This window comes from Danio rerio, chromosome 5 (assembly GCF_052040795.2).
Source record: "Danio rerio strain M-AB ecotype USA chromosome 5, GRCz13ab, whole genome shotgun sequence".
Taxonomy (NCBI): domain Eukaryota; kingdom Metazoa; phylum Chordata; class Actinopteri; order Cypriniformes; family Danionidae; genus Danio; species Danio rerio.
The window spans coordinates 75,183,589-75,199,885 of record NC_141025.1 but is presented as its reverse complement, the minus strand read 5'-3'; the positions used below and the strand labels follow the sequence as shown (position 1 = coordinate 75,199,885).

Genomic DNA, 16,297 nt, shown 5'->3' with positions numbered 1-16,297 from the left:
TATTAGTGGATTCTGTGGTGGGGCAATGCTAAGGTAATGCTACGTTTTTAATCTCGTAATTCTGGCTTTTTTCCTCGTAATTCTGAGATGTAGACTTGAAAATGTGAGTTATAAACAGTGTTGCAGTTATAGCTGACTTTTTCCAGCCAAAAAGCTGTCCAAAACCTGCCAAACTATTAGATTAATTCATTCATGAAATTTCCTTCTGCTTAGCCACAGCGGAATGAACCGCCAACTTATTTATTTTTGTTTTACACAGCAGATGCCCTTCCAGCTGCAACCCAGTATTGGGAAGCACCCATACACTACAGACAATTTCATTCATTTATTTTCTTGTCGGCTTAGTCCCTTCATTAATCCGGGGTCGTCACAGCGGAATGAACTGCCAACTTATACAGCAAGTTTTTACGCAGTGGATGCCCTTCCAGCCGCAACCCATCTCTAGGAAACAGCCACACACACATATTCACACAAACACACTCATACACTACAGACAATTTAGCCTACCCAATTCACCTGTACCACATGTCTTTGGACTGTGGGGGAAACCGGAGCACCCGGAGGAAACCCACGCGAAGGCTGGGAGAACATGCAAACTCCACACAGAAACGCCAACTGAGCCGAGGTTCGAACCAGCGACCTTCTTGCTGTGAGGCTACAGCACTACCTACTGCACCACTGCCTCGCCTACAGACAATTTAGCCTACCCAATCAAACTATAGCACATGTATTTGGACTTGTGGGGGAAACCGGAGGAAACCTAAGTGAACACAGGGAGAACATGCAAACTCCACACAGAAACACCAACTGACCCAGCCGAGGCTCAAACCAGTGGCCTTCTTGCTGTGAGGCGATTGCACTACCCACTGCGCCACCGTGCTGCCCCAACTTTACCTCCATCCATTTGGGAAAAGGCAGCAGGACAAGAAATGTTTACATCTGAAGAGACTGACTGGCAACTGAACCCAGTAATTCTCTAAACCAACGGGGATAAAGAGCAGGTGAGCACAATCTATATCTGCAGTCCCAGACTGTATTAATTTTGTAAAATGTCTTGTGTCGATTAATATTTAATGCGAAAAGGAAACCATTTAAAACCCACATTACTGAGAGGGATATAAAGTAGTGGTTAGGCATCGAGTTGCTTCAGTGCCAATATTCTTACATTCAATCATTTTAGTTTCACGTCATGCAAAATTCAGTAAGAGGTTTTGATTATATAGTTTTTGTGGTGCTCATGAGTTGAACCGAACTCATTTTTTAAATCTCAAAGCACTATATTTCAAGACTTCACACTTAGATATTGTTTGACAACTTGTTAGCAAGTTTGGCATGCTGTCCCGGGAGAGAACCTTAAGCTCAGAGATAGTTGAGCCCAGGGCTCCCGCCTGGTCCATAGAGCATGTGAGGGGAGTACGAGATCAGGTGGTTCTCGATAGCTCCGCTGGTAAAGGAGGAGAAGGGGTGGATGGGGGGTTTCTTCGAAAAAACAAAGATAAGGGAGTAGTTCTAGCTAGGCTACTTATAGTGAGTTTGGATCAATTTGATTGGCTAGCTAATGAGTGTAGATGAGTGGCCAGCTGCAGTCAATCATATTGACGTCATATTGGTAACGTCCACTCAATGTCAAGCTGTAATATCATTAGATGTTTATATTTGGTTGATTTTAGGTTGTTAGAAAGTTACCAAAATCCAACGTCGAGCCAACATCTTAAACTAACATCATATTGACATTTATTGACGTCATATTGGTAACATCCACTCAATGTCAAGCTGTAATGTCATTAGACGTTGATATTTAGTTGATTTTAGGTTGTTAGAAAGTTACCAAAATCCAATGTCAAGCCGACATCTTAAACTAAAGTCATGTCAAGCTGTAAAATCATTAGATGTTGATATTTGGTTCATTTTAGGTTGTTAGAAAGTTACCAAAATCCAACGTTGAGCCAACATCTTAAACTAACGTCATATTGACATTTATTGCTGTCATATTGGTAATGTCCACTCAATGTCAAGCTGTAATGTCATTAGACGTTAATATTTGGTTGATTTTAGGTTGTTAGAAAGTTATCAAAATCCATTGTCGAGCCTACATCTTAAACTAAAGTCATATTGACGTCATATTGGTAACATCCACTCAATGTCAAGCCGTAATATCGTTAGACGTTTATATTTGGTTGATTTTAGGTTGTTAGAAAGTTACCAATATCCAAAGTCGAGCCAACATCTTAAACTAACGTCATACTGACATTTATTGCTGTCATATTGGTAACGTCCACTCAATGTCAAGCTGTAATGTCAATAGACGTTGATATTTGGTTGATTTTAGGTTGTTAGAAAGTTATCAAAATCCAAAGTCGAGCCAACATCTTAAACTAACATCATACTGACATTTATTGATGTCATATTGGTAACGTCCACTTAATGTCAAGCTGTAAAATCATTAGACGTTGATATTTGGTTGATTTTAGGTTGTTAGAAAGTTATCAAAATCCAATGTCGAGCCTACATCTTAAACTAAAGTCATATTGACGTCATATTGGTAACATCCACTCAATGTCAAGCCGTAATGTCGTTAGACGTTGATATTTGGTTGATTTTAGGTTGTTAGAAAGTTATCAAAATCCAACGTCGAGTCAACATCTTAAACTAACGTCATACTGACATTTATTGACGTCATATTTGTAACGTCCACTCAATGTCAAGCTGTAATGTCATTAGACGTTGATATTTGGTTGATTTTAGGTTGGACGTTGGACATTGACGTCATCCTGATGAACAAACAAAATGCAACGTCAACCCCAATGTTGGGATACAACATCAATCTGATGTCATGTTGACGTCTTGTGCCTGCTGGGTGTTTAAGGACATTTCGGTCATTATACAGTAAACATCCTTTATCTTCTCATCAGTGACATGCATCTAAACAGTCTTAGGGTCAATGCATGTGAACATTTTGGACATTTTTAATGCTTCCAAACAGTTGGCTGCAATTGTAAATCACCCATCTCTTGAGATTGTTTATTATGATGCGATTTACCTTCTATGTGTGATTTGATTGGACAGGAATCGCAGGACTGAATTTTCTAATCCCCATAGACAAGTTAGTAGTGACTTCAGGTTGAAGGAAAGTAGCGGAGTAAAAGTACAAATCTGCAATAAAAATGTACTCCAGGGAAAGTAAAAGTTCACATTTTTTAACTACTTCGTAAATTACAATTTCTGAGAAAAACCACTCAATTACAGTAATTAGAGTATTTGTATTGACTTACTTTACACCACTGTTTGCAAGATACTAGTGTTCAGTTTAAAGTGCAATTTAAGGTTTAACTGGATGAACTAGGCAAATTAGGTTAATTAGGCAAGTCATTGTTTGGTTGTGTAGCCAATCAAAAAAAAAAAATGGCATGGAAAGCCATGATGGGTAAAGGTTTACGGGTTACTCTCCTACTCTTTATGAGAAGTGCCATGGGATTTTTAATGACCACAGCAAGACAGGACCTCGGTTTAACATCTCATCCAAAAGACGGTGCTCACTTACAGTATAGTCCCCTTTACTTTACTGGGGCATTATGCCCCATTCACACGGGGTACTGCATTCCCGCGGGTGCCGCAGGACCCGACCAGATTTCTGCGGCGCGGGAATAAATTTCCGAATAAATCGCAGGAGCGGTCGGTAACGGGTTTAATTTGGGACGGGAGCGGGCTGTCTAGCAACATCGCGGATATTGCTTTGAGAATGTGAGAGAGAGAGAGAGAGAGAGAGAGAGAGAGAGAGAGAGAGAGAGAGAGTGAGCGAGTGAGCGAGCTTTGCCTGTGTGTGTGCGCGCTTGGTGGTTGTGTGTGTGTGTGTTAGAGCGCGCGCGCGCGCGCGAATGAGAGAATGAGAGAGAGAGAGAGAGAGAGAGAGAGAGCGAGCTTATTTCCAGATAGCAAAATACACTCGGGCTAGTTCCGGCTAGATTTCGTCTGCCAGAGACTTACCACTCAGCCCGGCTCCGGCTGCCGGACTCCAGATGCTTGTGGACTCACTGCCCGATTCCGGCCCGAAACAATCAGGCCAGATGCGGCGGCCGTAAGCGAGCCGACGCTGTCGCATCCGCGCCGGAATCGGCCCGAGAGTAATGTGCGCTGCGGCCCGGAGCTGGCGCGACTCAGTATTTATATACCTTTATATAAAACCTTTTGGTATTGGTACTTGATACATGGTATTACAAGCCTTTGAGTTGATATAACAGCAAACGCCTGTGTGTCTGCTTGGTGCTTGTGTGTGTGTTAGTGCGCGGGCTAAAACCTGGCGGGTGCGGGCGGGAGCGGGATTCAAAATTTAGTCCCGCGCAGATCTCTAACACGGGGCTTCAACGTCAACGCTTGACTGAAGGCGTGTCTGAAGTTGGGGCTGAAGCTATCGTCATAGAAGCGTCAGCCAATGAAATTCAGTCAGCAATAGGCCACTGTCTGAGCTGGTGTGTTTGCATACAGCGATCTGATTGGCTGACGCTTCCGTCGGCGCTTGAAAAGTTGAGCTAGTCCCAACTTCTGCAGCGAGCAACGCTTCTGAAGCGGCGTCGACAGATCCACAATGCAGTTCGGCAACGCCTTACAAAGTGAATGGGAAGCGCCCTGTGTGAATGGGGCGTTAGGACTCACACAGCGCCCCCTGTTGGCCTCACTAACACCACTTTTATATGCAAACTAGTTTTCCCATGTGGTCTCCCATCCTGACTTAGCTTCAGTTTGGGCTGCAGGGTAATATGTCTGTCCATATTCAGTAACAGTACTGGAACATGGCGTGTGTGAGTATGTGTGTGTGGCAGGCAAATAAAAACTAGACTTATTTAAGACCATTGTACATGGACATGCACTGAAAATAAAATTATTAGATTTACTAAATTTTTAAGGTGTAAGTTGTTGCAAACAATGTAATTAGGTTACATTTAGACAAACAAATGTTAATATACATTGTTTGCAACCACTTACCTTTAAAAAATTGAGTAAATACAATTAAATGTTTAGTTTTTTGTGTGGGAAACATGGTATTTGATCGATCTCTGGCAGAGTGAGTATACCTCTTAAATCTAAACGATGAGACGGTGAAGTACAAAAGTACAATGCAATCAAACCGCAGTGAAATAAAGCTGTCTTCCTGCTCTACAGTGAGAACAGCAGACTCTATGTGGACTGGGAGAGCACAGCTGGATGCACACACAGGCCAACAGTGATTGATATGGACAAAACATCGACTGATTAAGTCAATGGACGCTGCTGATGCTGATGCAGTTCTGCTGATCTCAGGCTTGTAATCAGGCCAGAAGCCAAAGAGTTCTCTCTGTTAGATTGCAGGAACGCTTATAGTGTAAAGTGCTTATACAGTATATGGCCAATTAGACTAAGAAATCCTTTTTTTTAAGTAAGGAATAGGAGTTTAACCATCTGGCTACTGTTTTTTGTAAACACTTTGGCTTCTTATGATATTTAATATTTTGTTGATTTGAATGCTACAAAATAAATAGTTTAAATAGTTCTATATATACTGTATATACACTCATCGGCCACTTTATTAGGTACACCTTAGTAGTACAGGAATGGACTCCCTTTTGCCTTCAGAAGTGCCTTAATCCTTCATGGCATAGATTCAACAAGCTACTGGAAATATTCCCCAGAGATTTTGCTCCATATTGACATGATAGCATCACGCAGTTGCTGCAGATTTTCCAGCTGCACATCCATGATGCGAATCTCCCGTTCCACCACATCCCAAAGGTGCTCTATTGGATTTAGGTCTGGGGACTGTGGAGGCCATTTGAGTACAGTGAACTCATTGTCATGTTCAAGAAACCAGTCTGAGATGATTCACGCTTTATGAAATGGTGCGTTATCCTGCTGGAAGTAGCCATCAGAAGATGAGTACACTGTGGTCATAAAGGGATGAACATGGTCAGCAACAATACTCAGGTAGGCTGTGGCGTTGACACGATGCTCAATTGGTACTAATGGGCCGAAAGTATGGCAAGAAAATATCCCCCACACCATTACACCACCACCAGCAGCCTGAACCGTTAATACAAGGCAGGATGGATCCATGCTTTCATTTTGTAGATGCCAAATTCTGACCCGACCATCCGAATGTTGCAGCAGAAATAGAGACTCATCAGACCAATGTTTTTATAATCTTCTATTTTTCAATTTTGGTGAGCCTGTGTGAATAGTAGCCTCAGTTTCCTGTTCTTAGCTCACAGGAGTGGCACCCAGTGTGGTCTTGTGCTGCTGTAGCCCATCTGCCTCAAGGTTGGGCGTGTTGTGCGTTCAGAGATGCTCTTCTGCAGACCTCAGTTGTAACGAATGGTTATTTGAGTTACTGTTGCCTATTACTGTTACGGCACCAACAACCATGCCACGTTCAATCACCTTAAATCATCCCCATTCTGTGTAAAAACTAGTGTTAACGGGTAGTTGGGCAGGTGTACCTAATAAAGTGGCCGGTGAGTGTATATATATATATATATATATATATATATATATATATATATATATATATATATATATATATATATATATATATATATATATACTCACAGCAAGAAGGTCATGGGTTTGAGTCCTAGCTGGCTCAGTTGTCATTTCTGTGTGGAGTTTGGGTGCTCAGGTTTCCCCCACAGTCCAAACACAGGTGATGTGAATAAATTAAATTGTCCGTAGTTTATGAGTGTGAATGAGAGTATATGGGTGTATCCCAGTACTGGGTTGCAGCTGTAAGGGCATCAACTGTGTAAAACATATCCTGGAATAGTTGGCAGCTCATTCTGCTGTGGCAAAAATAAAGGGACTAAGCTGAAGGAAAATGAATGAATGAATGAAAGTCAATATTATTAGCCCCCTTTATGAACTATAATTTGTTTTGACTGGCTAGAAGAAACCACTGTTTTGCAATGATTGGCTAATTAATCTAGCTAACCATTTAACTGCACTTTAAGAATGGCAAGCTTTAAAATGTGTTGAAAACACATTTCTGTCAGTTAAAAAAACACAGAAGTATCTTTAAAATAATCAAAGCTTTACAAGAGGGCTAATCATTTTGACATCCAAGCTGTATGACATGTTCCTGCATATTAGGTGCCTAAATCCTACACCATTGCTGGATTCATTCAAAATTATTTAAGAAATATTACTGAGGATCAACCATTCAAAAAGGTGCACAGATATAAAGTATTTCTGCATCTTAAGACCTTACTGACAGTATCTAAAGATGGCATCATCATCGCCATCATTTCACGCGCCACTGACTGCCAGCGTGAAGCTGTGAGTGTGTGTGGGCGCGCGCGCGCTCATGGCCTATTTTTCACGTACGCGCACTGACGCTTTCGCTTGCACACAGGATTCTTCTGCTCGCCTTTTGGCTCTCTGATAACGTTAGATGCGTTTTACATACTGCAACATGCCATATTACGCAACACGCACAGTATAGACCACCCCCCTCCTCTCCTCTCCTCTCCTCTCCTCTCTCTCTCTCTCCATGCTCTCTGCTGCTGTGAATGACGGATGCTGAGTTGCGTTCCTCCCCCTGCTGCTCATGGTGCCAACAGACGGACATTACACGGCTGAGGACAACAACAAACAGCCTCCATCACCAGTGAGTAGAAGCTTAATGTGCGACTGCTAAATCACGCTATATTAAACCGAGGAAGCTGGTGATGCGCAGTTTAATTATTGAATGAGTTAGGCGACAATGTGTGGGACGTTCGTGATTTTATTGACATTCTTGCAGTTATTAATGATGCAAACGCGCTCGTTGTGGTCTGTATATCATCTCAAACATGAGTATAAATATGATGATATTTAGCATATGCTTTGGCTTATTTCGGAGAGAATAGACGTGAGTTGCATAGCAAGGACAAACATGTGCAGTTTTAGTTTAGCTATCCAAACCAAATTTGTGATCCTGGACCATAAAGCATTTTTGGGTGGGAAATTGACGTTTATGGATCAAAATAAAGCTGAATGTAAGCTGGATTGTTTGTACAAGCAAATATTTGAGTGAGATACAGCTATTCTGGAATATTGGGGACCATATAAAATCTGGTAACACTTTACAATAACAGTACATGAATAATGATGTGTTCATATGTTAACTAAACATGACTTTATTATTAACTAATGATGAGTTAATACATTTGCTAATTATAAACTATAAATTATGATCTTTAACTACAAGTCAGATGAGTTCATATGTGAATAAAGGCTAGCTTAATTACAGCTTATTTCATGATTGTTTGTTAATTAGTGCATTAATTACTGCATAATTTATTCATTCATTTTCTTTTCGGCTTAGTCCCTTTATTAGTCCGGGGTCGCCACAGCGGAATGAACCGCCAACTTATCCAGCAAGTTTTTACGCAGCAGATGCCCTTCCAGCCGCAACCCATCTCTGGCAATCATCCACACACACACACACTCATACACTACGGACAATTTAGCCTACCCAATTCACCTGTACCGCATGTCTTTGGACTGTGGGGGAACCCGAAGCACCCGGAGGAAACCCACGCGAAGGCAGGGGGAACATGCAAACTCCACACAGAAACGCCAACTGAGCCGAGGATCGAACCAGCGACCCAGTGACCTTCTTGCTGTGAGGTGACAGCACTACCTATGCGCCACTGCCCTTATGAGGCTATGTTACGTTAATTTTGAACGTTAGTTTTTTACTCAACTTCACAAGGCTAAAAATGCAGTAGTTGAAGAACGGCCCAAATATTTTTTAACAAAAGGCAGGTAATAAGCCACTCGTTAATGGTGTGAATTGTTACTTAAACTTAAGTGATACTCAGTGGTTAGCACTGTCACCCCACATCAAGAAGGTCACTGGTTCGAGTTCCAGCTGGGTCAGTTGGCATTTCTGTGTGGAGTTTGCATGTTCGTGTTGGCGTGGGTTGCTTCTGGGTGCTCCGGTTTCCCCCAGTCTGAAGACATATAGGTGAACTGAGTAAACAGAATTGGCTGTAGTGTATGAGTGTGTGTGAATGTGAGAGTATATGGGTGTTCCCAGTATAGGGTTGCAGCTGGCAGGGCATTTTTATGTAAAACATTAGCCGGAATAGTCGGCGGTTCATTCCGCTGTGGCAACCCCTGATAAATTAGGAACTAAGCCGGAGGAAAAAGAATGAATGACGGATTTGTTTATTCAATCAGCTTTGTAGGCCTACTGCATAAATACATTGCACGAAGCTTTCTGTTCTGAAAGGATCCTTAAATGACTTCTGTTGTGATCCGGTGTTAGAAAATAAGATTACATTTCTTGATTTTCAAAGGGGGCGGGGACAATAATTGCTGAAATCCTGCCTGTGTGTGTGTGTGTATTAGATCATCAACAGTGTTGTTAAGGTCTGAGAGCTGCCATGGAAATGATATTATGCAGCCCCTGAATATAGTCCCCATCTAGGTAACTACGTAGCATTGTGCTGCTACTTCATGGTATGGCAGCTAATTCTTTTAGCCAGATTGAAAGTATAGTTCCTAGACATATCAGTACATAAAATACCTACTTCTCAATCTCTGTCAATCTTACTGCACGATGTAACTGCAGGAGAGTCAAGCTTTAAATAGGACAAATATCAAAACTCTTTTAGGATCCTTTTAAGTGAGATGCTAATAGTCTAATCCGATTCAATGATCTATGCTAAGCTAAAAGTGCTCCCGCCAGACCTGGAGATCGGCTAAATGGATTAAAAAGTGGTAAAACTCAGCTGTTTTACTCTAGGAGAGCTGAAAAATGAGCATATTGTCAAAAAGGTGTTCCTTTGAAAGACTTCTGGTGTGATCTGGTGCTAGAAAATAAGATTAAATAACTTGACTTGGAAACACTAAGCAGAAACTAATACTTTATTTAACGTAGTCTATCTATATATTTTAACGAATAGCTAAAAATCCAGCCTGTGTGTGTTTGAGATCATTGGCAGTGTTAATGTCTAAGAGCTGCCATGGCAATGATATTATGCAGCACCTGAAAATAGTCCCCAGCTCGGCAACACTGCTGCAGTCATGGTATGGCAGCTAATTATGTAGGCCAGAATGAGAGTATAGTTTCTAGAGAGTGTATGGGTATTTCCCAGTACTGTATTGCGGCTGGAAAGGCATTCGCTGTGTAAAATTTATGCCGGAATAGTTGGCGGTTCATTCTGCTGTGGCGACCCCTGATGAATAAGGAACTTAGCCGAAAGGAAAATGAAAGAACTTGACTTGGAAACACTGGTTAGAGTAGGCAGAAACCAGTACTTGTTCATATATAGCTAAAAACCCAGCCTGTATGTGTGTTTCAGATCATCGGCAGTGTTAATGTCTGAGAGCTGCCATGGCAAACCGGGGACCAAGCTACGGGCTCAGCCGAGAGGTTCAGGAGAAGATCGATCAGAAGTATGATGCGGAGCTGGAATCTCGACTGGTGGACTGGATCCTGATCCAGTGTGGAGATGACCTGCAGCGTCCAGAGCCTGGCAAACAGAACTTCCAGAAGTGGCTCATGAGTGGAACAGTATGTTGTTTGTTTATATCGCACATTTTTACATCGCAGCATTGGCCAAAGTGCTAATACTAATAAAAATGACAAATCTCATAGAGTATAATTAAATTTAAGTCCGCATGAACCGGAAGCTGTGACTGTTTTTTTTTCATATTGTGATGCAGTTCTTAGAGAAACGGAATAGTAAATGAGAAAACAGTGGGCGTGGCTTGTTTTTTCTACTGAAAGCTGATTGGATGTACACTGAAAAAAAGTGTTGCATGCAAGACTGTCGCAAACAATTTATTTGTGTTGAATTTAAACAAACAAATTAAGTTTAGTAATGTTCAACTTAATTTGTTTGTTTAAATTCAGCGCAAATAAATTGTTTAAAACAACTTAACGTAAAAAAATTGAGTAAATCCAAGGAATCATCTTTGAATGATTTTTTCCAGTGTAGTTAAGTACAGAAAGATGGGGGAATGGGTTTTGGGAGAGTTATTACAACCTAATAGACTCCTCCTCCTCAACGTTTCTGTTTGGTGTCAACTGACAGTCAGAGGGGCGTGGTTAAATATGTTAACCACTCCCAATATCTCAAAGGGGACCTATTATGCCCCTTTTTACGAGGAAACCCACACCAACACGGGGAGAACATGCAAACTCCACACAGAAATGCCAACTGGCCCAGCTGAGGCTTGAACCAGCAACCTTCTTGCTTTGAGGCGCCACCACACCACCCTTATATTAATATTATTAATATTAATACAATATTAATCCCAATCTAAATGTTTTTTAGTAATCTAGAGTCCCCCTAGTTGAGTAGCACTGTTACAGGATGACGTATTGCATTATTATTATTTTTTTTAAAGATTTATTTTTGGCCTTTATTACTAGATAGGACAGTATTGAGACAGGAAGCGAAGTGGGAGAGAGAGATAGAGGGTAGGGTAGGGAAATGTCGTCGAGCCGGGATTCGAACTCACGACGCCCTGACGTGCTATTGCACCATATGTTGGCACGCTAAGCACTAGGCTATTGCGCCAACAACGTATCGCATTATTAGTGACCTGGCAGAAGTGAATAACAAAAGTCTCCTCTTTTTTATTTTCCTCCCTTGGCTCTTCTCAGATCCTCTGCCGGCTCATCAACAGTCTGTATCCCAGCGGTGAGGAGCCAATTAAGAAAATTACTGAATCCAAGATGGTCTTCAAACAAATGGAGAAGATTTCCCAGTTCCTGCAGTTTGCTGAAGAATACGGAGTCAACAGAGGAGACATATTCCAGACTGTAGATCTGTGGGAAGGTAAAACACATACATACATACACACACACAGACTTGTTCCTATATCCCAGTGGGGACTCTTATAGACGTAATTGTTTTTTTTATTTTTTATACAGTGGTGACCGTGCAATTTTACATTTGATTGTTTCTGTGCTTAAATTCTGTTTGAATTTTCTGTTCTGTTTATTTATTTATGCTTGTAATTTATTATATTTCATGCATAATTTGTCTATCTAAATGAATGGAATCTTTTTAAATAGAGCTATTCGATTCATCTGGTGAAATTGTATTCAGATCGCAGAAAAACTAAATTTAGCAATGTTAGATTTTTCCAATATCGTGCAGCCCTAATAAACTATTCATTTTGATTTCACACTGAATCTAATATAATGCTATATGGGAAGTTACACGATGCCTTTAGTGGTCAGAGAGTCACAGGTCTCATGTTGATTTATGTTGTTTTAAAGGAAAGGACATGGCTGCAGTCCAGAGGACACTGATGGCTCTGGGAAGTGAAGCTCTTACGAAGGATGACGGTCATTATCGTGGAGACCCAGACTGGTTCCACAGGTGAGCTGGAGGACAACAGTGGCTCTTGTTTGGAGTTTAGCCAGAGAAAATCTGAGACCCCTAGTGGACCAACTCTCAGTGTCAGCAGAGCCTTTCTCTGTGTGGGAGCTCTAAAGATACAGCTGAAAGCAAAATGATTAGCCCGTCTGTGAAATGTAAATTCTCGGTCACATTTTACTTTAAGGGGTGTTCATAAGACTGTCATTGAATCTTCATAATTGTGACATGACACTTTGTGAATTGTGTATTTATGCATGCTTATAATGACTGTCATTCGCTCAGGTATGACATTTTAAATGCAAAGATGACATTATTTTTTCTGACAACTTGACAAATACATCACTACCTGTTTAGATAAAGATAAAAAATGAACCCAGCTCAAATGAACAAAGTAACATAAGATTTGGTTTAATATAAAATTATATTAGTATTACTACAAACTATATTACACAGCTCAGATGAACAATGTAACACAAAAGTAATGTAACATTACTTTCTTAGTACCATATTTAGTTACGAAGTAACACAAGATTTGGTGTAAGAGCTTTACATTTTGCAAAAATAGAATTTTTATAAAACATATTACAGAAAACAGTTTATAACGTAATATTAGTATTATAATAATAGTGTTACTTTGAAGCAGTATTATATTATTACAAACAAACCATCTCAGAAGAACAAATGTAAAATTACTCTCCTTATAAAGTAGCTAAGTACCATATTTAGTTACTTTTCTATGAAGTAACGCAAGATTTGGTGTAAAAGAGCTTTACATTTTGCAAAAATAGAATTTAAAAAATATCTATTATTTAAATAAAAACACTTTATTATAAAGCAATATTGGTACTTTTCAATATTAGTAATATAATACTAGTATTACAACAAAGTATTATAATATACATATTATAAGTATTATATTATATTACAAAAAAACCCCAGCTCAGATGCACAACGTAACACAAATGAAATGTAAAATTACGTTTTCTAAAAAGTAACTAAGTACCATATTTAGTTACTTTCCATATTTAGTTACTTTTCTACGAAGAATGTAAGATTTGGTGTTAAAGGGCTTTGCATTGTGCAAAAATAGAAATAGATATAACATTATTGCAAAAAACATTATAAAGTAATATCAGTATTATAATAATACTGTTACTATAACGCAGTATTACATTATTACAAAAAACATCTTAGAAGAACTAATGTAAGATTACTTTTACTTTCCTTAAGTAACTAAGTACCATATATAGTTTTTTTTTCTTCAAGGTAACAAAGATTTGGTGTAAAAAGGCTTTGCATTTTACAAAGCTAGAATTTACAAAATATATTATTCTAAAAAACAGATTATTAAAAAGTAATATTAGTACATATTAATATTAGTAAAATGATAATACTATAAAGTAGTGTTATATTACTACAAAAAACCCAGCTCAGATGAACAACATAACACAAAAGTAATGTAACATTACTTTCTTAGTACCATATTTAGTTATTTTTTCTACGAAGCAACACAAGATTTGGTGTAAGAGCTTTACATTTTGCAAAAATATTTTTTTTATAAAACAAATTAGAGAAAACAGATTTTAAAGTAATATCAGTATTTAATAATAGTGTTACTTTGAAGCAGTATTATATTTTTACAAACAAACCATCTCAGAAGAACAAATGTAAAATTACTTTGCTTAAAAAGTAACTTAGTACCATATTTAGTTACTTTTCTATGAAGTAATGCAAGATTTGGTGTGAAAGAGCTTTACATTTTTCAAAAACAGAATTTAAGAAGTATATATTATTAAAAAAAAACGTATTATTAAAAAGTACTATTAGTTTGTATTAATATTAGTAATATAATATTAGTATTATTTTGTATTACAAAAAAACCCAGCTCAGATGAAAAATGTAATGTAATATTACTTTGCCTAAAAAGTAACTTAGTTACTTTCATATTTAGTTACTTTCTAAAGCAAGATTGTAATATATCGCTTTTAAAAGTAACTTTCCCCAACACTGACAGTCAAAAACTCTTAGAGATTGCATAGCAAATAGACCTGTGTTTAAATGTTTTAAATTGTGTTTCAGGAAAACCAAAGGCCACAAGCGTGAGTTTTCAGAGGAGCAGCTGCGCCAGGGTCGCGTTGTTATCGGGATGCAGATGGGAAGCAACCGGGGAGCGTCTCAATCTGGCATGGTAGGATACGGCACGCCACGGCAAATCATGCGCTACGACTCTCCACGACACAATGGAGACCAGAGCAATCCTTAAATACTACACAGCTGGGTGTTTCAATCTCTACTGGAGCCTGAAAAGCCAAATCTAGTGCTCCAGTTACAGGAGGAATGTGTACATGTGCGTTTGTGTGTGTATATTTAGAGATTAACAGTGGATAAGGCTGTTTAAAATGATACACATTAAAGTATTGACCCATAATGCACCAATGCTGTTGGTTACAAATCAAAGCCAAAATGTGAAAGTTTCCAATTAAATACCAGTATTAAAAATGTGCAGGCGTTAAAAAAATAATAAGTGTATTTTAGCAAACATGTAGATCTTTACCAATTGTAAGCTGACAATCTGTGAATTTTTGGACATGCATTTCGAATTACGCATTTGGCTGATGCTTTTACCCAAACCATTTTCTCCAAGCAAGCGCGAGCACACACACACACACACACGGGGTCTCATTTATAAAATGTTGTGCAGAAACCTTTGTAAAATTGTTCTAAGATAATTTTGCAAAACTGTGCAAGTGCGATTCAGAGAAAACTATTTTACATTTTGTCAGTTTAGTGGCTAATTCATACGAGTTCAGTAGGGCGAAAATGTACAAATTTTAAAAGGAGGCATGGCACCAAACCCCGCCCCTAAGCACAGCCGCCATTGGGGATAGGCAAATCGTACAAAATTGTACAAATGAGATCATACGAATTAGCTACTAAAAAAGTCAAACTCAAAGTTATGAATTGCCTCGAGATAGCTCACGTGTAGTGAATGGGCGGGGCTGAGAGGCGTGGGAACAGGATGAGGCTGGTGCTTGAGTGGTTTCCTTCTTTGTGCTCGTCAATCTCAAGTACAGAAATTTAGATATTGGCATGTACTAATTATATGCTAAATCAGCCTGATCTCACAAAGGAAACAACTATTTTACTTTTTGTCAGTTTAGTTGCTTACTCGTACGAGTTCAGTCATGTGAAAATGTATGAACTTTAAAAGGAGGCGTTGCACCAAACTCCACCTCTAAACACAGCTGTCATTGAGGATAAGCAAATCGTACTAAAATGTACAGATGAGTTAATACGAGTTCATACAAATTAGGCACTAAATCAAAAAAGTCACGAATGCCATAAATTAGCGCTGATGTAATAAGTGGGCGGGGCTGAGAGAGACATGGTAACGGAATGAGGCTGGTGCTTGAGTGACAATGTGAGACACCTGTGTCCCACATATTGTTACCTTTGTACATCTATTTTACTATTGTTTCCTACTACTGTTATTATTATTATTATTATTTTTAGTTGTTTTTAATAGTAGTAGTTTAGATGGTTTCCTTCTTTGTGCTCGTCAATCTTAAGCATAGAAATTCGGATTTCGGTATGTACTAATCATATGCTAATTCAGCCTGATCTCACAAAGGAAACGTAACTATTTTACGTTTTGTCAGTTTAGTGGCTAATTCGTACGAGTTTAGTCAAGTGAAAATCTGCGAATTTTAAAAAGAGGTGTTGCACCAAACCCCGCTCCTAAACACAGCCGTCATTGAGGATAAGCAAATCGTACTAAATTGTACAAATGAGAACATACGAATTCATAAGAATTAGCCACTAAATCAAAAAAGTTACGAACGTGAGATAGTGCTGGTGTAATGAGTAGGTGGGGCTGAGAGCCATGGGAATGTGATGAGGTCTCAAGTCCCACAGAGGAGCTCTGGATTTTAAAATGAAGAGAGACA

The 16,297-nt window shown here is 39.2% G+C and overlaps 1 protein-coding gene across 1 annotated transcript; it reads left to right on the top strand.

The window, feature by feature from the left end:
* Positions 1 to 7,513: 7,513 nt before the first annotated feature.
* On the top strand, positions 7,514 to 14,868 carry tagln3a (transgelin 3a). The gene is given in 5 exon segments (NM_001103114.1): positions 7,514 to 7,630; positions 10,317 to 10,528; positions 11,627 to 11,801; positions 12,248 to 12,350; positions 14,430 to 14,868. Coding segments are annotated over 4 exon segments (642 nt in total). The 5' UTR covers positions 7,514 to 7,630; positions 10,317 to 10,348; the 3' UTR covers positions 14,614 to 14,868.
* Positions 14,869 to 16,297: the final 1,429 nt, after the last annotated feature.